The following is a 23,320-nucleotide window of genomic DNA, read 5'->3' as shown; positions in this document are numbered from 1 at the left end:
ATGGGCCAATGACAAGAGAGAAAGACAAGAGAGTAGCAGGATGCTGGTCGAGAGGCGATGGTCGAGAGCAGCGTGGCTGGCAGAGAAAATCGGGGGGGAGCCGTGTGTGTAGGCGGGGAGTGTGTAAACAGCGTTGGCGGTGGGAAACCCAGCAGGCGACTCTTGTTTCCCACTCCGGTTCTGTACAAACACCGTGCACAAACACTCCACAACACCACTTCCTAGTACGGCATCAGGCGCCGCAGTTCCTTAGCCCGCTGCTCAATCTCGTCCTCTCCGTCCCCAACGTCGCTCATCGCGTCCTCAGCCTTATTGTCCATCAAATCCCCGACCACCTCGTCCAGCCCAGCCCGCATCCGAATGCCCCGCTCCGCCATTGTGTCCGCCCACTGATTCAGCTCCCGCGTGCTGAACACAGCCCGCAAGGGCCCGAATGCCAATAGATACAATTCTGTAACCCGAATCCAGTTAATGACATCCCCTTGAGAATTAATCAAAAGACGTTCGCATAACACTCACCCTTCACGAGCGGACATTCGCCAACGGCACGGACCAGAAGCCTCTTGGCCCGCTCCGGCTGCCCCGCGCGCATCTCAAACGCCACGAAGAGCTTCCACAAGACCGCGCTTCCGCGAGTTCTGTAAGAGATAGCAATCGGTTCAATCGATGCAACCTTACCCAAAGAAAGACTGCCCACCTGTCGTCCTCGACTGCTGCGGCGAGCCCGCTGCGAGTACGCTCAACCTCCGCTTCCCAGCGTCCCTTCTCCCATCCTGCAACCCAGACCTCCGCGACTCGCCTCGCAACACTCTTCTCCTTCCCGGTGCCATCTGCGGCGGTCTCTCCGAGTAAAGCACGAACGCGTCCCCAAATACCCTGTCCTTTTTGCGCTTCCAGGAAAATGCCTAGGATAGCGGTGTTGTTCGGGTACACCTCAACCGCTTTCTCGACGCGCTCCCTTAGAAGCGCAGAAGGCGTCGCACTCTTCAGCACCGTGGCATGATTGTACAGCAACGCCAATGACGCAACGGTCAGGCTCTCGTGCGCTGGTGATCTCGGCTGCAGCGCACTGAGATAAGAGTCAAATAGAGCGAGCGCGGATTGCGGAGAAGACGTCAGCAACTCGAGAAGAGCGGCGAGCTTGATCCATGCTTCACGCTCTTTCCAGCTCGCCGTGGCTAATTGTGTAAGCAAGGTTTGGAGGTGCCGCTTCGCGCGCAGGACCGCGATACCACCCGAGCCGGTGCCTCCGGACGATCGTACGATGACCTCCAGAGCGGCATCGTCGTTCCGGGCTAGCCATTCTAGCCGGGCCCAGTCCCACCACAAAGTGCTTTCGCCAGCGCGGTTTTGATACGACGTGAGCACCGTTTGGTACACTTTCCTCGCATCGTTGAGCTTCCCACGGAGGGATTCCAAACGAGCATGAGCCGCCCAGTGAGCGAGTGACTCCGGCACGCCAGCGAGCAGCGACTTCGAGATCTTTATCGCGCTATGATTCTTCATCAGCTGCTTGGAAGTAGATATCAAAGGTCGACACGTACCCTTTGGCATTCACCGCAGCTTCAAAGGCGACATTGAGAATATCCCAGTCCGCACCGTCCACCTCAAGTCTGCATTGTCTGAAGATCTCCCGTATGAGGGGAGCATCCACGCCCTGCACATCTTCGCTCGACCACATCGTCCACTTGCCAAACCCTAGGGTATCGAGAGGCCCAATCGTGTCGTAGCCCCAATTCTTCACAGGGCCAAACCCACTACCGAACTCCCTCTCGCGGCCAATCAGGACGCCCGCATGAGCATCTGCGGTGATCCGCTGAGTGGAGGTTTCCGCAGGGAACACGGAGGACAGATATGATGCGCCCGCAAGATGCGAATATGCCCAACGATCGTCCGTGTTGTCGTCTGGATCCTCGGACAGCGATGCAAGGAAGCCTGGGACGTGCAGACCCAAGAAGGCGAGCCATATACGGCGGAAGACGTCCTTGACACGTGGAGTGCGCAAGGGCAAGAGCAACGGTCGGATGTCGGAGAAGAGCACGATGGCGTAGGGATCTGCGGCATCGTCTTCGTCGGCAGAACGTAAAGACATAGCACGTGTACGATCTGCAAGAACTTCGGACGCTGCCCACTTCGAGTAGGGATCAGATATGCCGGAAGGACCGTCGACTGGCTTCGGTGGTCGTGCAAGCTGCTCGTGGCGGTAGGCGTCCCATGCAGCCCAACCACCCGCTTCTGGCTCTCCTAAGCGTGGTACCTCCGAATCCCAGTACTCTTCCATGGCGTCTAGTTGTTCTTCGAATGGTTTGCCAGCAAGACGCTCGGGCATGGTATACAATCTGTCGGGATTTGAGAACGCGAAAAGCAATTGTACACGGTTTTGCTCACAGTTCAGCTTGCGCCTGGAACAGTGCGTTAGCACGTTCCACATATCCTGCGAGTATTGTTTAGATTCGGTCTTGCGTAATAGCTACCGTACATACCTGCATCTCGTACTGCAACCGCGGCTCTCCAGGACACTCGCAGCTGCCCGATCTCGTCTCCTCGAGTAGCTAGAGCACGTGAGATCCGTCGCACATCGTCGACGATGCACTCCAAGATGTTCGAGGTCTTGCGCACCCTCCAATCTAACCACGCCATCCAGATCTCAATATTGTCCACTTTGACGGCGTCCTCCCACTCTGTCTTCAGCTTCTCTGGCTCCCAGATCTCTTCGCCTGCCTTCATATATTTGAGCCGCAAGATTTTCGAGCGCAGGTTACCGGGATGCGTCGACATCGCTCGTCGGAGGACCGAGAGGGATATCTCAGCCCTGGCTCGCGAAGCGTTCTTGGAAGTGACTGGTACCGTGGACAGAGTATGAAATAACAAGGACAGCCAAGCAGAGACGTCCGTGGGGTTAGTCGCAAGCCTCTCTTCCAGAGCCTTCAGCGTGGACTGCAGCGACGTAAGAGATGTGGTATCAGACTCATCGCCTGAGCTTGCGCTCTCCTCGGAGACATCAGATTCGTCGGAGTCGAGGTCTTGCTTCTCCCGCTCAATCTCACGGTAGGCCTGGTCGTCTCTGCGTGGCTTGTTCGACACCACGCGAATGAAACCGTCGACCTCCCGAAATTTGTACCGGTCCTCGAGGGATGCGAGTAACCTTCGTTTGGGTGGGGCGGCAAGCAGGTGGCGAGAACCGTTATCGGTCAAAGCAGGAATCTACTGTGATATGAGCAGTTGTAGCACATGTGAGCACAAAAAGCGTACCTTGCGGCGACCGAAGGGCCCGATTTCGATACCTCCACGCCCACGGTGGACCACGGACAATGCGGGGCTTAGGCCAAGAACCCTCTTACCGCCTTACGATCTGTTAGTTGTCGCTGAGACACACGACGAGCGACATACCTCCAACTAGACGATGTTTCGGTATATCGCCAGCATGCAAACCACCGTAGCGCACGTTCAGCGGGTCACCCTTCCGATCAGTGAAGTAGACCAGTCCTCCCTTCGCACTGGGCTTCTCTGCCTCCTCTCTCCTGTAGCTGCGGTCTTCTTCCAGCTTCGTCCGCTCATCGTCTCTCAACCCATAATCTTCATCGTTGTGTTCCTTACGGGAAAGAGAGCGAGAACAGTTCCTATGTCGCGCACGCTCACCGTCCTCACGTTCCCTTCGCTTGTCCTGCTTGTGCTTCCTCTTCTTCCGCTCAGCATCATCATCCCTCTCTTCTTCTCTCCTGGACTTCTTGTACTTTTTACCCTCCTCTTTGTCGTCTCGAGGTACCGACGCGCGACTGCTGGGCCCAGGGTCAAGGTCCGAGAACGAAGCAAAGGAAGGGAAGGAGGGGAATGACATTGCAGAAGCAGAGGATAGCACAAGCCACTGTTTCGTCTCTGGATGACTCTAAAGATATTCAGAATGGATCGCGGCAAATTCGGGACTTTGAGTGCGCGGGTTGAACGAGGCGCGGGCCTCGGCAAGCTCCTCGTACTGTGTCACAGACGCTCGTCTTGTGCTTCGCCTGATCTGGAAGGTGTAATGTTCACGGACATGGTTAAAGCGGTTTCTTTCATTCGGCCTAACCGTGCTATACAAATATATTTGGTTTAGATGGTAGGAATCGCCACTAACGTTGATGATATGATTACGGTACCAATGGTCATTTCGTCTGGACATATGTTGCTCAAGCGGAGCAATACGCACATACAAAGGCGATTTTACCGGCGTCCACATAGCCGTTCACCATGGGACTCGCCATAGAGAGAGTCATCTCGACGTTGCACTCTGCAGACATCGCTGACTTTTTAGGCTGTTAGGCCATTGCAAGGTTGCACAATGTACTAGCCAAAACTACATATCATCATGCATCGTGAAGGAGACCACGACGGAATGTGTCCCTATGTCAGAGATGCTTGAGATGAGATACCTTGAGAGAATATCTCGGCCCTTCAACCGGCCAGTCGCAATCGTCCAAATTTGAAGCAATGATTCTGCGAAACTAGACGTTGGGTAGATCAGTAGCTTACTGGCCGCGCCGCTACGTAAAAATCCGATGATGTGGTAAAATACACTCGATGCTGTGAATAAATGCACAAGCCAGCCCCATATGAAGAGACCTTCTGATAGTCATCAAAGTATGTCGTTCTAAGAAGTCGTGTGACTTGCAATCGCCATTAGCTATAGCTTCGGATGCCATGCGACGGGGTGCTGGCCGGGAGCGGGTCCCCGTCTTGACCGCCACATGACGCTTTTGTGGTCAGCCATCGGACGTGTGACCCAGGAGGCACCGTTACGGTACAGTACAGACCTCATCGTCTGGGGTGCATGTTGAGGGCGTACGCATACTTCCCAAGCGCCATACAAGCCCATCAGATTTGAAATTGACAGCTGCTGCAGAAATCACCGTCCCATTCTCCCCGGGGCCCCCTGTGCTCGGTGGCAGACCCCTGTGACAAGTCCGCCTTCCGGCCACCTCCCAGCTCGGGGACAAGCTCGTCGTGACTGCACGAAATGTGTCCGCCTAGCGCTACGCCGCGTTTCGAGCCACAGTACACTCAATCTCCTGCAGGGGATGCTCCCGGCACAGATATACGCTATGTCGAAGTGCTTCCAGCGGTGGAACAAAGTCACCGGGCAAATGTCCTCGGTGCGGCAGGGTTAGGGCTCGACATGGGGGTTCCAGTGATCCGAGCATTCCCCTCCGGCGCTGGTCATTACAGTGCTTTGCAAAAAAGATTGCAGTGCGAAGCGCGCAAAATTCTGTTTGCCTCTGTTTGCTCACCCGGAGAAACGCCCGCAATGCCGGGAGCCTCTTTGCAACATGGTCGATTTTTCAGCTACAAACCTACCAAATATATTTAGAAAGTTATATTGCGGAGGCAGAGAACATCGTCGTTTATTTTGGCAGTAGGAAAGCGGGCACAGACTCAAGCACGGCTTTGACGGACGGAGTCCTTGTGAGCGCCCGGTTCCCGAAACAGAAATCCTCGCCGTAGCCGACGGGGGACCAAACAGGGGCAAACCGGATTTGCGCGCTTCGCACTGCAATCTTTTTTGCAAAGCACTGTACATCTGCTAGAAATGGCAATAACGAAGTGATGGGACTGATGGACCAGCGCCTCTGATACCTTCTATCTCTTCTCTTGTCCGTCCCTCTCGGCATAAATTCTTGCCGGGCAACTAGACTGACCAACTCACTAGACGTATTCATGTCGTTGGTTCGATCCTCTTTCTCCTCAGACAGGCTCCGTTGCAAGCTGAGGTGAGTAGGTTGCTGGGTCTGGCAGTCAATTTCATTCGCATCAACTTTCAGAGACGCATAAACGCCGTAGTGCATATGGATGATCACAGCTTTGACTGTAAACCCTGAACCCCGCGGCCGGCAAACAATCTACGAGCCCTCAACCCATGGGGAAGCCCTCCACTTACTGCCGTTTCTCATACTATGCTGCCGGCTCAGCGCCCCAGGCGTGACGACGGGATTTTGGCCTTCTGAGCGTCTGTACGCCCGCCATAAGTACGAGTCGTAGCTCGTGGTACGATAGCCAGTGGAAGCCTCCGTCCGGCCATACAGCAACACTCCTACATCATGGTCGCCTCCTCTCTTCTTCTTTTCCTCAGCACCGCTTCTGTGGTAGCCGCCTATCCCAGCGCATCATCCTGGGCCGGCTCCACAGAATCTGCCGTGTTCCCTCCTCCCGGCGCAACCAATACGGCTATTGACACCTACTTTCCCGACGCAGAACAGGTCGGTCACCCGGGACCGACGCCTAGTATGTTCACTTGGGACTTAGTACAAACCCGTATGCCTGACGTCCTGCTCCAGCTGGCGATGAGGCGTGGGTCCTAGAGACTGCACCAGTCGCACCTGTGAAGGAGGACGTCTACCCTCTCATCAACCCTGCGGAAGGACAAGCGCCTGTCAGCACTCCTGGGTTCAATCCTATGCGCTACTGGGGCAATTTGTCTCCATGGTGGTCTCTTGGGGAGAGCGCCTTTGGCCTGAAATCCACGGCCAAGGTACCGACGGGCTGCGAGCTCACTCAAGTCCACCTGCTACACCGTCACGGTGCGAGGTATCCCACGGACGGTTCATCTCCTTCAAAGTTTGCGTCCAGACTCCATGCCGCTGCCAATTCGACTGGATTTACGGCGACTGGTCCTCTTGAATTCCTGAACACCTGGACGTATAAGCTGGGAGCCGAGATCCTCACGCCCTTCGGCCGCGAGCAACTGTATGAAGTTCATGATATTGCTTTCGATGCCTGCGAACTGACCACTCCGAACTTCAGCTTCGATCTTGGAATTGCTTTTAGGGTCAAATACGGACACCTCTTGGAAGGCTTTAAGAACCTCCCCGTGTTCCGGACTAACTCAAATGCACGTATGGTCGATTCCGCGTGAGCGCCGCGTCTTGAAATCCTTTGAAGTACATACTAAATTCTCATGGGAAGGCTTCATTTTGCAGCTGGGTTCTTCGGTGTTCAGCAGTACCAATCATCATATCACCAAGTCATCGTTATTGAGGACGACCCCTTCTACGATGCTTTGACCCCGTGGGATGCCTGTCCTAATTCAGGGAATGACAACGCCAACCTAGGCATCATTGCGGCAGGAAACTGGTCGCAAATCTACCTTAACAAGACTGTGGCTCGTCTGCAGAAACACATCGATGGCATAGAGTTAGACGTCTCAACCGTCCAGAGCATGCAACAACTGTGTGCATACGAAACGGTGGCTCTTGGCTACTCTGAGTTCTGCGATCTGTTTACGGAGGAGGAATGGAAGGGCTACGAGTACGCCCTCGGTGAGTCACCATCTCGGAAACCTTCTATATCTCATAGAACTGAGTGCATGGCTAGATCTGGAGATATGGTACAGCTATGGCCCTGGATCGCCTTCTGCTGCTGCTCAGGGCATTGGCTACGTTCAGGAATTGCTGGCGCGTTTGACGCAGACACCCATCACCAACTTCTCAACGACCCTGAACCAAACTATCGACGGCAACAACGTGACATCCCCGCTTGACCAGCCCATATACGTAGACGCGACTCACGACACGGTCATCACTACCGGTACGTTCTGCCCAGAGCACAGCAGCCCCACTATTTACTGACTTGTGTGTCTGTGGTGTAGTACTCACCGCTTTGAACTTGAGCATTCCGTTGACAAGGACTGGTCCGCTACCCGTCAATCACATCGCTAAGGACCATGTAAGTAATACTTCGTACCGTATCAGGCGTGGCAGCTCACTCGCCTCCCACAACAGTCGTACATTGCTTCCCATCTGGTACCCTTTGCAGCCAACCTTGTTGGGCAGGTTGTGTCTTGCCCTGCTGCGAATCGTACCCACAAGGAGTCGTACATCCGCTTCCTCCTCAACGATGGTGTCGTTCCATTGACTGGTGTCTCCCACTGCACGGAAAATAAGGACGGTCTGTGCCTTGTAGAAAGCTTCGTTCAGGGTCTTCAAGAGCGCATTGCCGAAGTGGACTTCCAGTACGATTGCTTCGCTGACTACACCGCAGGGTTCCCGGACAACATCATTGACGGACGCATGAAGCATTGAGATGCTGTCGTCACAGCTAATAGCGACTGTGTGGTTCAGAACATTCTCTGTCCCCTGAATAGTGTATTCGTTGTACATGCCCCTTTCTGCGAATGACTATGAGTACGTGCTCGCAAATGATCAAATCAGTGACGCGGCCGCGGCTGGCAGGCGCGAGTGGGCTTACGATCACGTTCGGCGGGTCGGGAACCCTAGAATAGGGTCTACGTTAGTCATGCGCGCCCCGAGGGCAGCGAAATTCCGGGATCGCGCAAGGACCCGCCCCTCCAGCTCGGTTCACACTCATACCTCTCTCTCCTGCCCTCATGCTTTCTAGGTCTCTTCGAGCTCGCGCGGCCGTGCTCACACGCAGACGGGCTGCGCCCGCACTCGTACCCGCACGATTTTCCCGCTTCTACGCTACGCCATCCGATAGCCAGCCCACACCAGACCAGAAGCCTCCGGCAGACTCCAAGTCCCCGGAGGAGAGCGCGAAGGACAAGGAGGGCCAGGTTGAGAATAAGCAGGCAGAGGGGAAGGATGTTCAACCAAAGGAGGAACCGCTGAAGGGTCTTGAAGGATTCTTTCAGCGGTACCACCAGCAACAGCAGGCCGCAAAGAGAGAGTCCACTCACCAGAAGGACGGAGGAAACGAGCACAGTCAGGGGCGTCAGGAGGGCAGGCGTAACAAGCAGGAGAATCCGAACGCGAACAACCCCTTCAACCCCAACCAGCTTGCGCTCCTTGCCACCACCGCGGCCATCTTCTTCGCTCTCTCCTCGAGTTCTTACCCCTCGGCTCGCGAGATAACCTGGCAGGAGTTCCGCACAGCGTTCCTCGACAAGGGCCTCGTCGACTCCCTCACCGTTGTGAATCGCTCCAAGGTTCGAGTCAAGCTTCACTCCAATGCTACAGGGACCATGTACCCGACTGCGCCATCTGGTGGAGGCGAGTACTACTTCTCCATCGGTTCGGTGGAGGCCTTCGAGCGGAAGCTGGACGAGGCGCAGAACGAGCTGGGCATCCCTTCGCACGAACGCATACCCGTGTCTTACCACGAGGAGGTTTCCACATTCAACTACCTCGTCAGCTTCGGCCCTACCCTCCTCTTTGCCGGTATCATGATCTGGCTATCGCGACGTGCAGGCGGCGGGGCAGGAGGTGGTGGTGGCATCTTCAGCGTTGGCAAGAGCAAAGCTCGCATGTTCAACAACGAGACGGACGTCAGGGTTCGCTTTGCCGACATCGCCGGCATGGACGAGGCTAAGGTCGAGATCATGGAGTTCGTCTCTTTCCTCAAGGAGCCCGCCCGCTACGAGCGACTCGGTGCCAAGATCCCTCGTGGTGCCATTCTTTCCGGTCCTCCTGGTACCGGTAAGACCTTGCTCGCAAAGGCTACTGCAGGCGAGGCTGGGGTTCCCTTCTATTCCGTGTCCGGCTCCGAGTTTGTCGAGCTCTTTGTCGGCGTCGGTTCTTCCCGTGTACGCGACCTCTTCGCTACTGCGAAGAAGAATGCCCCCTCGATCATCTTCATTGACGAGATCGACGCCATTGGCAAGTCTCGTGGAAAGGGCAAGGGCATCGGCGGCAACGACGAGCGCGAGCAAACGTTGAACCAGCTGCTTGTGGAGATGGATGGATTTGGCACCCAGGAACACGTTGTCGTCCTCGCGGGTACTAATCGGCCCGACGTTCTCGACTCTGCCTTGATGCGTCCCGGTCGTTTCGACAGGCACATCACCATCGACCGTCCCGACGTCGTAGGAAGGAAGGGCATCTTCATGGTCCACCTGAAGCCTCTTCGCCTCGCAAGCACGCTTCCCGAGGTGGGGAAGTTTGCCGAGAAGCTTGCTGTGCTTACACCCGGTTTCTCGGGTGCCGACGTCGCGAACGTGTGTAACGAGGCGGCCTTGCACGCGGCGCGCGTCGGCCACGACTCTGTTACGGAAGACGATTTCGAGGCGGCCATTGAGCGTGTCATCGTCGGCCTGGAGCGGAAGAGCAGGCTGCTTAGCCCCGAAGAGAAGAAGACGGTTGCCTACCATGAAGCCGGCCACGCTATCTGTGGTTGGTTCCTGGAGCACGCGGACCCTCTTCTCAAAGTTAGCATCATCCCTCGCGGTGTTGGCGCTCTTGGTTATGCCAAGGTACGTCGTTCTCCGAGCTGAACCACCTGAGAGCCTTTCGTTGACATCGAGCTTGCAGTACCTGCCTCCTGATCGGTACCTGCTCTCAACACCGCAGATGCTCGACAGGATATGCATGACCCTAGGCGGTCGTGTATCCGAAGAGATTTTTTTCGGCCACGAGAATGTCACAACCGGTGCCCAGGACGATCTCCAGAAGATCACTAGGATCGCTTTCGAAGCCGTGGCCAACTACGGTATGAACGATGTTGTCGGCCCCGTCAGCTACGGCGGCGCAAATGCAACGCAAGAGTCATTGGTCAAGCCTTTCAGCGAGAAGACCGCTGAGATGCTTGATGAGCAAGTGCGGAAGATGATTGTGTACGTATCTCGCACTACCTGTTCCGACTCTATGCTCATCTATTCTGTTCTCTTTCAGCCATGCACATCGGCGCACGACAGAACTTCTCACAGAGCACAAAGATGATGTTGAGAAGGTCGCGAAGTTGCTCCTGGAGAAGGAGGTTATCACTCGGTACGTTCGACATCACTATCGTGTGCATTGCAAGAGGCTGACATTTTCAATACAGCGAGGACATGATTGCCCTCCTTGGCCCTAGGCCATTTGCCAACCGTAAGGATGCAATGGACAAATGGTTAGAGGAGAATAGCCAAGAGCGTAGTGCACCACCACCGCTAGAGACCGTCGAGCCCACCGTTGCCCCGGAGGACCCTTCGCCTACTCCTGCACCCGCGGCGAAGCGGATAGACGATGCGCCTCTGTAGTACACCGTTCTCAATCGCTTTGTGCACGTGTTGATGTCTTCCGGGATTTAATGGAGTTGCTTCATGCTGGACCTATCATACCGCACGCAACGCATCTTGTATCGCCATTGTATCTATCATACACCCCGAACACTACTCACAATAATAAAGCATCATTGAACAATCCGGGGCCTGCCATCACAAGCATTTAGCGCACGTAATCTATGCACGCGTGACGGAAAACCCAAAATCGCGGCCCATCATCATAGAGAATAGCGAAAGCCACTCCATTTATCTCCCTTCTCAATCCTTGCTGCCTCGATGTTCTCAAAGTGGCCATTGCTCTCGACGGCATGCTTGTTGTCGGTACCTTCGATGACCTCGTCGCGATCGCCTCGTTCCCGACGTGCGTTCTCATATTTGAGGTGGAAGTAATATGTTAGCGAACACAACCAGCCAATGGCGATGTACGCGAGGACAATCCCGTGCCCGAGTCTATACCACGGCTTGTCGACTGCTCGATACTGGTTTGATACATGAGCGGCTGCAAAGGAAGTCGAGTAGCATGGTGAGACATACGACATTGGAGGTCACCGCGCCGTTCAAATTGCCCCACCCTATGGCCATGCCAAGCACGGCGCTGCGCTTGTAGGAACCTTCGACGTTACTTGCTACCCATGCGCTGCAAAGGATGTAAGCTCGTCAACTCGAACCAGGTAATGCACTCCGTACGCACACCGAGTTGGCTATTTGGAGGTTGCAGTGGGAGGTTAGCGGGATGTAAATATCAGCAGGCGATTATGGAAGACTGCGTACGTATGGTAGGGTATATCGAGCTGGGATTGTATCAGCATACGGTGGAGTGGGAAGAAGTCATCTCGTACTCACGATGCTGCGAGATACACTGCAAAGTACGATAATGACGGGTTCTTCGAGCAGATGAGGATGATGTAGCCGATGAGTCCTATGAGAAGCAATAGAGTGAGGGAGAAGATCGGTGTCTGTGCGTGGCATGCTCACCACTGCCGAACAAGCCTCTGAGGTAGGCATTAGCATCGAGCTCGACAGTCCGAGTGAAAGGACCGGTACGCACAGATTGATCCATGCCCTACTCTTCACTCTATCTCCCCAGAACCCGACGACGACAGTCATGATACATGCCCACGCATAGACCGGGACAGAGAGCAGATTGGCCGCAGTAGCTTGGAATCCAAGCTGGTTGATGATAGTTGGTGTGAAGAGGGAGAAGGCGAACAATGGACCGTCGCTGCGATCCGGGTAAATACCAACTGTGGCAAGGAAGGATGAGACTTACAAGCCCATGTAGATACCCACTGTACGAGCATCATCACTTCGGACACCAAGTTACACAACATGCAGAAAAACGTACTTGCTAGCCAAGTAGTCCAGTCGGACAGAGCCTGCCATACGTATTTCATCTTGAAGGACTCTCCGCCAGCGCTGAACTTCATGTCAGCTTGCAACCGCCGGATGACCCAGACGCCTGTCGTCAGAAAAAAGATCGTTCACTTATGGCCTTTGGATGCTATTTGCTCCAGTAGACTCACGCTCGGTCTCTGTAAGGAACTTCGCGGTGTCGGGAAAATCCGAGAGAATGAAGAAGGACGCGATAGCACAGAGCACGGTGAAGAGGCCTTCAAGAATGAATATCCATGCCCAACCCGGCTTGCCACCAACGCCATCCATCTTCGCGATGGCAGCAGCGAGAAGTCCACTAAATGCTCCTGCAATAGTCGCAGAGGAGAAGAATACCCCTACACGCGTGCCTAGCTCGTTACGACGATACCAGCTGCAAGGAAGGGACGATGTAAATGATGTAATCCAGGCTAGCCGCTCCCCTTGCTATTGTGCTCACCAGGACATGTAAAAGACAACTCCTGGGTAAAGTCCCGCTTCGGCGAGCCCGAGCAGGAATCGCAGTCCTACGCCCATGTATATTACCTATTTTGCGAGTAGACAATCGTGTACATACCGACAAGGCCGGCATAGTTCGTAATGAGCCCATGCATAGTCTGCAAATGATGTGATCAGCGTATTTTCGGGATGTTTGAGAGCATACATATACCATAGTAATGCCCCACACAAACATGATGAAGGAGAGCCATATCGACGGTCTCAATTTCTTGAGGGCAACATTGCTTGGAGGCTGGGTATGTGGCAGTCTTGTGAGAGGTTTCTCGGGTGCTCCGCGTGATCCGGACATACCTCGAATAACGAGTACGGGAAGAAGAAGACTGTCAATGCAATCAAGTACTGCTTGTCGGTAATGTGGAGGTCGGCCGTCATATGATACAACTGTCGACGCGCAATTTCAGCATTCTTGAGCAGAGCGATGCCGTACGAGATCCCTTCACCTTGGCGTTGCCGATACTCCCCCGATCAAGGAAGTTCAATAGATAGAGGACAGAGAGCCATGGCACCACGTGCCAGTCGATCCTCCTCATGAGCTTCTTCTCATCGATGGCAGAAGTATCCACCTCCGGACGATACACGTTCGCATTGATCTCCTGGACTTCGACAGCTTCTGGGTCCTTGGAGTCTTTGCGTGACATCGTCTCAGAAGACATGGTCGAAGTGGGGACGAGCTTGTCTCAAGAGCATTTAGTGGCACACCGATGATAAAGGATTCCGGAGACAGGGCGCCATACGTACACAGTGGCTCGCTAGGGCGCAAGAAGGATAAACCCAACTTCACATCCTGGGACGTCGGAAAGAATATCACCAGACCACGAGTGGAGTTCTATCATTCACAGGGACATACGTACACGCGCTACTCGGTGCGTTTATTCCCAAGCGGACATATCTAAGCGCCCGATATCCTTTCACTTCGAATCACGGCCAGTCTAGAGCTTTGCAGCGGCATTCAACGCGAGGTGTCCGGTGCGGACAGGTGGCGAAGGAGTACACCATGAGCGTATAGCTAGCGTGAAGCTGCGCTACAGACCAGTGAATGCTGAATGCTGAGCGCTAGATAGATTCACGCCACAGGTCACCGGTCATCCGTCTGCCAGGACGCGGCCGCAACTGCGTTTTCTATGGCAGTTTGATTCGATAACGACAGGAATCGCATGTCCGCGCACGTCCGATTGACGCCTCAAGGATAGCGTAGCTATCGGCGGCGACACATTCATCAGTGGAGATAAGTAAACCCTTCGACAATTCTGCTTACCGCAAAGAACGGCCGTTCTTGACAGGAGCGATTTCCCAATTACCACTGCCTAGGAGAACGCCCTCCTGTAAACATCCACGCCGAGGACGTTCTCCAGGTCCCGAAGAGCCTTGGCAAGCCAGTTCTTTACGTCCTCTGTCTCTTTCGCCGCGACCCGTACGATGCATCCTTCGCCATTGCATATCGCGCTGAAGGACCAAAGAAGAGGCGGAGGCGCATGCTGCTTGAAAACGGTGATAGCACCATACGCTTCTGACAGACTTTGTGTGGTTTCCCGGATGAGCGAGCCGTATATGATAACATTCGCATAACAGGAGTAAGGGGCGAGGGACTCGCTTAACGATCGAGGGTTCAAGGGACCAGCGTTCCGACTAGCTTCTTCGAGCAACATTGCGTCCTTGGCTATACGGCGACCGTCCACGTAAACCTCGTTCAGGCTGTGATATCTGGAGAAGACCCATTCCTCTCCGAGAGACTTGCGACCAGAGGTGACCCAATCGAGCAGCACAACCGATGAGTCTTTCGAGAGATGGAAGCTCTGTGCTTGGTGGTACTTCGCGTCACGGAAGCAAGTGACAGGGTCCGGAAGTAGGAACAAGGCGCTCCCAGCAGCAACTTGGACATTGAGCCTTTGAGCAGTGATAGGATGTGCCTGAGAGTTCGACGAGAGTCGTTGGCCCGGTCGTGTCTTGAACACCTTGGTAGATCCCTGACAGACCATATAAGACGGATGTCTGCAGTTAGGTTTCATAACGCACCTGCGTCAGGATGACAAGTCGTGCTCTTTCGTGCACCTCAACGTCTAGCCTAACGCGATCCCCTCCGACTAGCCCACCACCGTAGCTGAGCATGTAGACGATGGAGACATCCGGGGAAGGTAGTCGTGGAGAAAGAAGCTTGAGCGGATATGTCGCGGCAAGTTCTGAGAAGACATTTCCGGAGCCATCGTTGCGCAGTACGACACGCCCATGGCCTTGTTCAATCTTGGAAAGGGTCATGTATCGTCGTCGTTGATAAAGTTATCAGGGCCATCTGGGCAGACGTCCGAGTCCGGGACCAAGTCCCGTCAGGCGCCCATTGAATCTCGCGGGGATCGTGCACGTGGCCGGGCATCATCCTCCCCGATCCAATCTGCAACTTTTTGGCTTCGGCTCTGGCTTGTCGGACGGTGGACAGGACACCATTACTTACTCGCACCACTCTACCAAGCCATGCGTCCGCTAACCGAGGAAGAAAGCAAAACGGTGTTCACCAAGCTAGCCAACTACATAGTATGTCTCCTTGCGCTGTGCTTTATGAGGATACCGCTAATCCTTCCCCACAGGGCAAAAACTTGGTCCATCTCATCGACCGGCAAGATGAACCCCACTGTTTCCGTCTTCAGAAGGATCGTGTCTTCTATGTGTCTGAGTCGTCTATGCGCCTCGCAATTTCGGTCGCACGACCAAACCTCATAAGCCTCGGAACTTGCTTTGGGAAATTCACAAAGAGCGGCAAGTTCAAGCTCCATATCACGGCGTTGGACTACCTCGCACAATATGCGAAGTACAAGGTATGTAGCCTGAAGGTTCGAATGCGGGGATATCTCAAGCTCTTTGGGCGATGTAGGTATGGATCAAGCCGAACGGAGAGATGCCCTTCCTGTACGGCAACCACGTACTCAAAGCACACCTTGGTCGCATCACGGAGGACACGCCTGAGCACCAAGGTGTGGTCGTATACAGTATGAATGACACGCCACTAGTAAGTCGCGTTCCTTCTATGTAATACATTCGCTGATGCCGTACCAGGGGTTTGGTGTGACTGCCCGGTCCACGGTCGACACAAGAAAACTTGACCCCACCGCAATCATTGTTTTCCACCAAGCGTACGTCCCTCTGATCCTCCTGGTCTTCTCAACTTAAGCTCTACACCATAGTGATGTTGGCGAATATCTTCGTGACGAGGTCAGTGTACATGCACCGAACCGAACTTTCCTCGCGCTTACATATGAAATGTGCAGGAAACGCTCTTCTGACCGGTTTAGCCGACATGGCGGGGCTCGGAGGTGGAGGTGCCTAATGGAAGTCTGTTGGTGCGGATATGAAGTGCTCGGCCGCGCCCAACGCTCGCCTAGGGTGCCTGTACTGCAGTCGAAAACCAGCGTAGTTCTCATCGGGTTCCGGGGTTGGATGCTATTTGTACACGTCTGTATGTATTACGTGCATTGCTCATGCTTTCGTCGCTGTTCGCGAGCGTCGTGTCCATACATGTTGCACGTTGCATGCGCGTGCAGCCATCGCGCGCATCCGAGCCGGTAGACTTGCCGCCCACGTCATAGCAGCGGTACACGTCTCTCCGCACGTGTCTTCCACCTCTCGAGTATGTCGACCGCCACAACCTCCTCCGCGCCGGACTTGCCCTCACAGTGGAGCACCCTTGTCGACGATGAAGTGTCTATCGCCAACGTAGAGCAGCTGCTAAAACCTATCAACGATGATCTCTGGGTCTCTGCCGCATGTGTCGACCGCATACTCGAGGACGCGACCGTCCAGAGGACGCTGCTAGACCTTGGAATTGAACGAACATCACAAGCGGCGCAACGTGCTCGGGATGCTGCCGGGCGCGTAGGAAGCGACGACGATGAAGCGGAGACGATTCAGGAGACGGTGGATGAGCGGACGCGGCACGCCTCCCTCACTTCGTACTTCTCGCAGGAACCAGTGGACGCGCAGCTGTGTCGAATCCGCGCGGTCTTGCTCGAACGACTGGACAGGCTGAACACTTGGGTGGAGATATGCAAGGAGGCTCCGGTGCAGAATGAAGACGAGGAGGATGCGATTGACGAGGAATGGGAGGACGACCCATGGGCGGAAGATAATGCTGCCCCCGCACCACCGACCTCGAAGTCTGGTAAGACTCCCGTACCCCTCTCGGCATTCTTCACGGTCGATTTGGCGGAGACCGCCTGTCTGTTCGCGTCGCAAGAGCGTTTCACGGCACTCCGCATATTATTCGACCGACATGGAACGACCCTCTGGCCATACCGCTTCTATATCCTCGAGTGCATTCCCGAGTACGCCCTGGCGACTGAGTACCGGGACGTACTACCATCTTTTGACGCTTCTCTCAACGCGGAGCAGAGACCCCACGCAAGGTCATGGAGGGAGGAGGCGGACTATTCTGAGTCCCCAGAATGCATTCGCGCTCTCGCCGAGTGTGGGGTACCTTTATCTGTTCCCTATCCCGCCGCGCCTTCAAGATTTACCGCCAATCCCTCGCCACTCTCTTCCTCTGACTTATCGTCTTGGTATCTCCGGAGGATTGACCATGTTCTTTCGTCTACCGGGTTGGTCGACGCCGCTCTTGTCCTCGTGCAGCATGTCGCTTCGCAGGGTGTCCCCGGGCTGGATGAGGTTGGCGAGGACCTCAGCCTGATCGCGCGTTTAGTCTATGATGCATCTCAAGGAGTAGACAGCGCGGCGGAGGACTGGTCGTTGGAGAGGTGGAGGTCGATGTCACCCGAAGAAGTCGTCCGCGCGTACCTAGCGCACTCGACCGAGGTGAGCATCGCGCGCGACATCCAGAAGCTTGTCATGCCATACCTCTTCGTCCTCGAATCGCGCGCCGAGCGTGCAGGGACACCCGACCTGGATCTCATCACGCGCATGCTCTACGGCTACATTTTGGACGCCCCCCTTGACATTGTTGCTGCGATATTCGAGGCATCGAAGCCGACCCTCGCGCAGGGGCAGCGCATCATCAAGGATGATGAAGATATGGCGCGCCTCGCTCTGGCGTGCCTGTATGGGAGCGACAAGATGGATGAGTGGCCAACGATGAGCCGGATATTCGAGTGTCTTCCCGCATGGGATACACCTGAAATTGAGGACGCCGACGCCGACGAAACCGATACTACCATCGCGTCCCTAGGTAACTTTGTCACACCATCCACCACGCGACCCCGCGTAACGCCCTCGGACTTGCTCCTTTTTTTCAAGCCGTTGCCAACCACGTCTCTATCGCGCGCCTTGGACGTCTTGGATGTGCATCTCGAGTCTGGAGAGATTCTCGCAAGATGGGGTGTTCCTGCACCCCTGCGCTGGTTCTTGCAAAGCAACAGCAACATCGGCGAACAACGCTCTCGGGCCAACCGCATGGCGCGTCGTGCGAATGCGTCGGATGACCAGCTCGACACTCAAGAGGACTGGGAGTGGCTCCTGGAGGATATGCTCAAACTTGCGGGCTCCGACGAAGGCGATTCGCGGAGCGCTTTTTGTCTCCTATCCCGGGATGATATAATTCGCATATTCTTCAGTGGCCTCCTGAGCACTGGCAGTAAGTTGACACTCCGGGGCTCAAAGCTACACATTCTTACCTGTGCTTAGACTTCGACATCGCGAAGAAGTTACTTCAGTCATCGAATTTGAAAGGCTCTCTCGATCATCAAATAATCGAGGACATCTGCCTCACATGCTCGCAAGAGTTCTACGACAACGCTACGTCGGGAAACTATCACTTCGGCGACATGAAGCTGGCGTACGACTGGTACGTACCCTTCCTCCTCTCGGACTGGGCCCACCGATCATGACGTACGTCCGCAGTTTGGATGTCCCCGAACCTTCGGACCGCGTGGTCCAAGAGAAAGAATTCATCGAAGCCACCTCTCGCCTTTGTTCATTCAATCTGATGTCACGTCCGGGTATCCCCATATCGCCGATCGAGATCCGCCTAACCAAGGACCGCCTCTCCCTCGTCTCTCGTGTATTGTCAAGCAACAACGACGCATACAAGCATACCGAAGTTATCCTCGACCTTGTCCACAAGCTCGGCTTCCGCGGCGACATCGTCGCCGAGGTCAAGACCCTCGCCATGCTCGCCGAGACTGCCCTCCAAGTCGAGGACTTCGGTCGCGCGTATGAAACAAGCGAGAAGATGGTCAACACCGTCTTGCTCCTCCGCTCGTCGAATCCGGTCGCCCCAGAAGACCCCAGCATCCAAGAGGCGAGCGAGGTCTGCTGGCTGACCTGCTTCCAGCTCGGACGCCACCCCGAGTTCCCGGACGTAGACAAGAAGCTCGCCCTCCTGGGCCGTGCGCTCGAGTTCTGCCCCCCAGAAAAGCTGCCGGACATCCTCGCCGCTTGGTGTGCTCTGGAGGAAGAGGACATCGACCAGCGTCGAGAGGCGCTCGCTGCCCGGAAACGCGGCGGGCGTCGGAGGAGCGCACCTCGCCAGCGGGTCACCGGGGTGGATGTCGCTGCGTCCCTCGCGAGCCGCCTGCAGAACATGCAGATGCACATTCCTGCCTCGCCCGACGCCGCGGCGCTCGCCAACAAGGCTTTCAGCCGTGTCGCAGCGAACATCCCATTCTCCTTCGGGGGCAGAGGGCGGTCGTATCTGTCGCAGGACTCGGACAGGTCGAGGAGCGGGAGCAGAACGGGGGCGGACGGAGCGCACGTCGTCTCGGAACAAGCCTCGCGTGCCCTTCAGAAGGGCATTGGATGGTTGCTGGGGGCGGACGACGAGTAAGGCCATCGGACGTCATGACTATTTCCGCTCTTATCTATGTAGTTAGCACTCGACTTGGGACTATGTTAATGCCACTGGGGACTTCGATCGAGTTCATGCATCTCGAGTACTCAGACATGCCTCGAGTCACTCCAAATTATTTGGATAGAGAGACATGGTGCTCGCAGTACGGCCCACGGTCCAGCCCAGGATGCACATCACACACCGGCTCGGTACAACATGGCGTACACGGGCTACGGGTCGAACAAGGACACAGGACAATACAGGAGGGAAAGACAGACAGAGAACGTAATGTTGTAGGACAGTTAAGGTCCCCCTCTCTGACTTTACAGGTGGCAGACCGACCAATAAACAAACGAGAGTGGTATGCGTGCAAGATCTAGAGAACAGACTAGGAGTGAGGGTCGCGAGCGCGGTGCGGATCCGGGGGGGGGGACACAGAAGGGGGAGACGATGGGTCGGTCGTACTCGTACTGGGACACATTACTACAGCGATACTCTACAGAAACAAACAACACGTGTGGTATCAAAGTGGACTCGTGGGGGGTAGTGCGAGAGAATGGAGCGAGCGTGGTGGTTCTGGGCTACCAAATTTACACGGGGTCATAGAAATAGAAATAAACAAAGACGAGGAAACCGGGAGCGGCCATGGCCGCCTCCTGGTGCTGATGAAAAGACAAACGGAGAGCCCCTTGCAGCCCACGGCCGCTGACCCGGCCGGCCAATCTACAGATGCGTACGCGTACGCGTACACGCGCATACAAAACACAACAGAACGGCGCACCGTACCCCGGACATGAAAGGTCGTTCGTTCGTTCAATCCCTCGCCGCGAACCGCGAGCCGACGCCCGTGCGCGCGCGAGGCCTGTTCACGACCCCGCCGACCTTCACGCCAGCCTTCTTCAGCTCCTCGACCGTCCGCCCGTCCGCGCCCGCGCTCGCGCCGTCCCCCGCCGGGCGCCCGAGCGCCCCGCGGCCACACGCCGCGCAGAACTCGCTGCCGGCGTCCGCCGCGCGGAGCTCCTCCACCTCCGCCTTGAGGTCGCGCACCTGGCCCTCGAGCTCCCAGATCTGGCGCTGCCACGCACGGCGCGTGGACAATATCTGCTCCTGCAGCGCCTGGATGACGCTCGACTGGTCGCGGTCGTCGTGCGCGATGGAGATGTGCCCAGACTTCTCGTCGCTCGAGCGTCCGCCGTAGCCGAGGGCCTTCGCGTTTGGGGAGTCGGGGCTGAGGGGGGAGATGGCCGTCGTTGCGGTGGTGGGGGTGCCAGTGTCGAGCTCGAGAGACGGCCGCTGGCGCAGAGAGGGGTCGTGCTTGGACGCAAGCTCCTTGAGGTCGTTCGTGAAGAGCGTGGACATTGGGCGGATGCTGAGCCCCACGAACTCGGTTTTGCTCGGGGGAGCGCTGTTGGGTGAGCTGTTATGCGAGCGCATCTCTGCATGGTTCACGGCCGTCGTTGGGGTCAAGTGCTGGTGGGCGTGTTCAGTTGAACCCGCGGACAGCGGGGCGGTGTGGGGAATCTTCACAGTCAAATTGTTGGATAAGGACGGGGAGGTGACGATCGAAAGGTCGGGCGCTCTCCGCCGTACGTTCAACTGTGCCTGTTGCTCGCGCAAGCCGCCGGACGTGGACCCAGACGAGCCGCCAGAAGAATAAGAAGGGGACTCAATAGGCGAGCTGGCACCATCGCTGAGGTTAGGCGGCGACAACGGCGGCACAGGAACTCGATGTGTCGATCCCTGGCGCGGACGGGCATACTGAGGTGGCGGTGGTGGGGGAACGGCCGCAAAAGCGTCCTGGCTGAATACCGGGACTGGTGGGGGTGGAGAATTTGGCGATATGCGCTCCTTCCCATTGAACAGACGCATGAATCCGCTCTTCTTCCTGCCCACTTGCCTTGTCGGCCCGCTGATGGGGGAGTCGCCGGGGGTGTAACGCGTGGGTGACTCGAACATACCTCGGCCCTTCACACCGCCCGCGCTGCTCGAGCGCGCCCGCCCCTGCGCACGCTGCGCATCCATGTCCGGATCTGAGAACAGCGGTTTCGACGCCACGAAAGGACTCGAGATAGTCGGATGAGCCGTCTGGCTCCGTGACCGCTCGCGCGCCTGCGCCTGTGCCTCCTCCAGCGAGATGAGCTTCAACGCGCCCCCACCTCCGCCTCCAGCGGCTCCAGTGCTAGCAGCCTCCCACGCATGGACACCGCCCATCGGGATCCCAGGCTGAGAGGTGTCGCGATTCCTGACTATGGGGCTTGCGCCGCTCGCAGGGGCGATCGGAGATTGAAAGCCGTTCAGCTTGCTGAGCTGTTCTGGGTGGAGCGAGGCTTTGTCGACCGGCATGGGAGACGAGATGCCCTTGAAACGAGACGAAGAGGAACCAGACTCGTTCAGGGTTGGGTTCACGGAAGTGGTCGACGTGCCAGGGGACAACCCGAGGGTGATGGTAGAACGGAACTGGGACATGCTGCTGCTGGACGTCGTATCGGTGAGTGTCGCACTTGAGTCCACGCGACTCGTGCCGAACGCTACGACACTTGGAGACGGTGGCGGGAGATCAACATCTACGGCTCGTGCGAGGTCCGGATTCGCATATGGATGGGAATACTCCTGGAGAGAGCTTCCTACAGATGGACTAGACGAATGTCCGAACACGGAACGGTTGTCTCCAAACGCGTCCGCGTGAGGCGGTGTAGCATTTCGGTTGATGGGGGAAGCATTTGACGGCGAGAACGCATCGTGATGGCCAACATTAGATGGAGTACGGGATCGCAGTCGAGGCAGAGACAGCTTGTCCCGCAGAGAATGGGGCGACTGATGCATTGCGAGCGAGGTGGAAGACATGGAAGCCTGGGCGAGGGCACTGCAGCACTGTCAATACACGGGCGCGTCTCGCAAAACATGTGAGAGCGGAGAACGTACGCTAAAGCGCCATTAGCGGAGGTGGTCGAGGCATTGTCGAATGACTGCTTGCCCTTGCCGGAACGGGAGGACTCGTTGCTCGGACGGGCCTCACTGCTGCCTCTAGAGAGCGGCCAGCCTTTCTTGCCAGACTCGGACTTCTTCTTGACACGCTTCGGGAGTGAATGTTCTTCGACGACGCTCTTTGCGTCCAGATCATCGTCCTCTTCCCATGGGGCCGGAGAGTGAAAGCGCATTTTTGGACCATACATGCTGATCCGGGGCTCGTCATCTGCAGGCTCGGCAGGGGTGTCAAACTCATCGTCATCTTGTGTGCTATTAAGCTCGGAGGAAGAGCGCGGGTCGTCCTCGAGGTCGAGGCTGGAAGCGTTGGGAAAGTTCAAACGCTCTCTGTCGGTGATGGGGGAGCGCGGTTCGGGGAGAGGGGGAACGTAAGTTCTGGGACTCTGGGGGAAACGGAAGGAATTGGGATGGCCGTCCAAGACGGAACGGTCTGGGGTGCGTGGGGAGAACTGGGGATGGCTATATAGGGAGGGGGAGTCTGAGAACTCTGAGAGGGAGGGGAAACGGCCGTGGAGGTCGGCGCGAGCCGCTCGCTGGTCAAGAAGGTGTTTGAGATGGCCATCGTGGGTGCGATAGTCGGGGGAGTTCATGACATTGACATTCATGAGACCGCCAGAGGGAGGAGGAGGAGAGAAGGAATGTGTCGGGGAGGAAAAGACCGACGGCGAGAGAATGACGGGATGAGCGTGAACCGCAAGGGATGGGCGCACTCG

The 23,320-nt window shown here is 56.2% G+C and overlaps 7 protein-coding genes across 7 annotated transcripts; 3 read left to right on the top strand and 4 right to left on the bottom strand.

Moving 5' to 3' along the window:
• Nucleotides 1-221: 221 nt before the first annotated feature.
• On the bottom strand, nt 222-3,838 carry DICSQDRAFT_164819 (uncharacterized protein; the record flags this gene model as incomplete). Its single annotated transcript, XM_007360383.1, has 8 exons — nt 222-451; nt 520-638; nt 698-1,492; nt 1,545-2,339; nt 2,389-2,434; nt 2,484-3,204; nt 3,253-3,344; nt 3,391-3,838. 8 exons carry the CDS (start codon nt 3,836-3,838, stop codon nt 222-224), a joined length of 3,246 nt encoding a protein of 1,081 aa, XP_007360445.1.
• A 2,029-nt stretch (nt 3,839-5,867) lies between these two features.
• DICSQDRAFT_176707 (phosphoglycerate mutase-like protein) lies at nt 5,868-8,124 on the top strand. Its single transcript, XM_007360382.1, has 7 exons — nt 5,868-6,255; nt 6,309-6,717; nt 6,775-6,882; nt 6,937-7,289; nt 7,345-7,557; nt 7,619-7,695; nt 7,752-8,124. Exons 1-7 carry the CDS (start codon nt 6,072-6,074, stop codon nt 8,049-8,051), a joined length of 1,644 nt encoding a protein of 547 aa, XP_007360444.1. The 5' UTR covers nt 5,868-6,071; the 3' UTR covers nt 8,052-8,124.
• Nucleotides 8,125-8,356: 232 nt separating this feature from the next.
• Nucleotides 8,357-10,942, top strand: DICSQDRAFT_142550 (ATP-dependent metallopeptidase Hfl; the record flags this gene model as incomplete). Its single annotated transcript, XM_007360381.1, has 4 exons — nt 8,357-10,177; nt 10,236-10,537; nt 10,596-10,691; nt 10,747-10,942. The coding sequence occupies 4 exons, from the start codon at nt 8,357-8,359 to the stop codon at nt 10,940-10,942; spliced, it is 2,415 nt and encodes an 804-aa protein (XP_007360443.1).
• A 242-nt stretch (nt 10,943-11,184) lies between these two features.
• DICSQDRAFT_142549 (MFS general substrate transporter) lies at nt 11,185-13,509 on the bottom strand (the record flags this gene model as incomplete). Its single annotated transcript, XM_007360380.1, has 14 exons — nt 11,185-11,445; nt 11,501-11,603; nt 11,731-11,757; nt 11,810-11,885; nt 11,942-11,958; nt 12,015-12,188; nt 12,237-12,255; nt 12,312-12,425; nt 12,490-12,731; nt 12,798-12,864; nt 12,915-12,954; nt 13,008-13,088; nt 13,148-13,237; nt 13,297-13,509. The coding sequence occupies 14 exons, from the start codon at nt 13,507-13,509 to the stop codon at nt 11,185-11,187; spliced, it is 1,524 nt and encodes a 507-aa protein (XP_007360442.1).
• A 170-nt stretch (nt 13,510-13,679) lies between these two features.
• On the bottom strand, nt 13,680-15,118 carry DICSQDRAFT_95930 (UreD-domain-containing protein). Its single transcript, XM_007360379.1, has 3 exons — nt 14,870-15,118; nt 14,112-14,820; nt 13,680-14,051 (listed from the first exon to the last, which is right to left on the bottom strand). The coding sequence occupies exons 1-2, from the start codon at nt 15,107-15,109 to the stop codon at nt 14,161-14,163; spliced, it is 900 nt and encodes a 299-aa protein (XP_007360441.1). The 5' UTR covers nt 15,110-15,118; the 3' UTR covers nt 13,680-14,051; nt 14,112-14,160.
• A 225-nt stretch (nt 15,119-15,343) lies between these two features.
• On the top strand, nt 15,344-19,814 carry DICSQDRAFT_158587 (uncharacterized protein). Its single transcript, XM_007360378.1, has 7 exons — nt 15,344-15,382; nt 15,436-15,663; nt 15,720-15,854; nt 15,902-15,978; nt 16,432-18,428; nt 18,479-18,638; nt 18,695-19,814. Exons 2-7 carry the CDS (start codon nt 15,529-15,531, stop codon nt 19,617-19,619), a joined length of 3,429 nt encoding a protein of 1,142 aa, XP_007360440.1. The 5' UTR covers nt 15,344-15,382; nt 15,436-15,528; the 3' UTR covers nt 19,620-19,814.
• A 621-nt stretch (nt 19,815-20,435) lies between these two features.
• Nucleotides 20,436-23,197, bottom strand: DICSQDRAFT_142546 (uncharacterized protein; the record flags this gene model as incomplete). Its single annotated transcript, XM_007360377.1, has 2 exons — nt 20,436-22,493; nt 22,562-23,197. The coding sequence occupies 2 exons, from the start codon at nt 23,195-23,197 to the stop codon at nt 20,436-20,438; spliced, it is 2,694 nt and encodes an 897-aa protein (XP_007360439.1).
• Between the last annotated feature and the right edge of the window lie 123 nt (nt 23,198-23,320).

The sequence above is a fragment of the Dichomitus squalens genome, assembly GCF_000275845.1.
Source record: "Dichomitus squalens LYAD-421 SS1 unplaced genomic scaffold DICSQscaffold_1, whole genome shotgun sequence".
Lineage (NCBI taxonomy): Eukaryota > Fungi > Basidiomycota > Agaricomycetes > Polyporales > Polyporaceae > Dichomitus > Dichomitus squalens.
This window is presented reverse-complemented; position numbering and strand designations above follow the sequence as displayed.

Coding starts and splice junctions, on each gene's coding strand:
- DICSQDRAFT_176707 (XM_007360382.1), top strand. CDS start 6,072: ATGGTCGCCTCCTCTCTTCTTCTTTTCCTCAGCACCGCTTCTGTGGTA. Junction 7,290..7,344: donor GGGCTACGAGTACGCCCTCG/GTGAGTCACCAT, acceptor GTGCATGGCTAG/ATCTGGAGATATGGTACAGC. Junction 7,696..7,751: donor ATCACATCGCTAAGGACCAT/GTAAGTAATACT, acceptor CTCCCACAACAG/TCGTACATTGCTTCCCATCT.
- DICSQDRAFT_95930 (XM_007360379.1), bottom strand. CDS start 15,109: ATGACCCTTTCCAAGATTGAACAAGGCCATGGGCGTGTCGTACTGCGC. Junction 14,821..14,869: donor GACTTGTCATCCTGACGCAG/GTGCGTTATGAA, acceptor ATGGTCTGTCAG/GGATCTACCAAGGTGTTCAA.
- DICSQDRAFT_158587 (XM_007360378.1), top strand. CDS start 15,529: ATGCGCCTCGCAATTTCGGTCGCACGACCAAACCTCATAAGCCTCGGA. Junction 15,855..15,901: donor GTATGAATGACACGCCACTA/GTAAGTCGCGTT, acceptor ATGCCGTACCAG/GGGTTTGGTGTGACTGCCCG. Junction 18,429..18,478: donor TGGCCTCCTGAGCACTGGCA/GTAAGTTGACAC, acceptor ACCTGTGCTTAG/ACTTCGACATCGCGAAGAAG.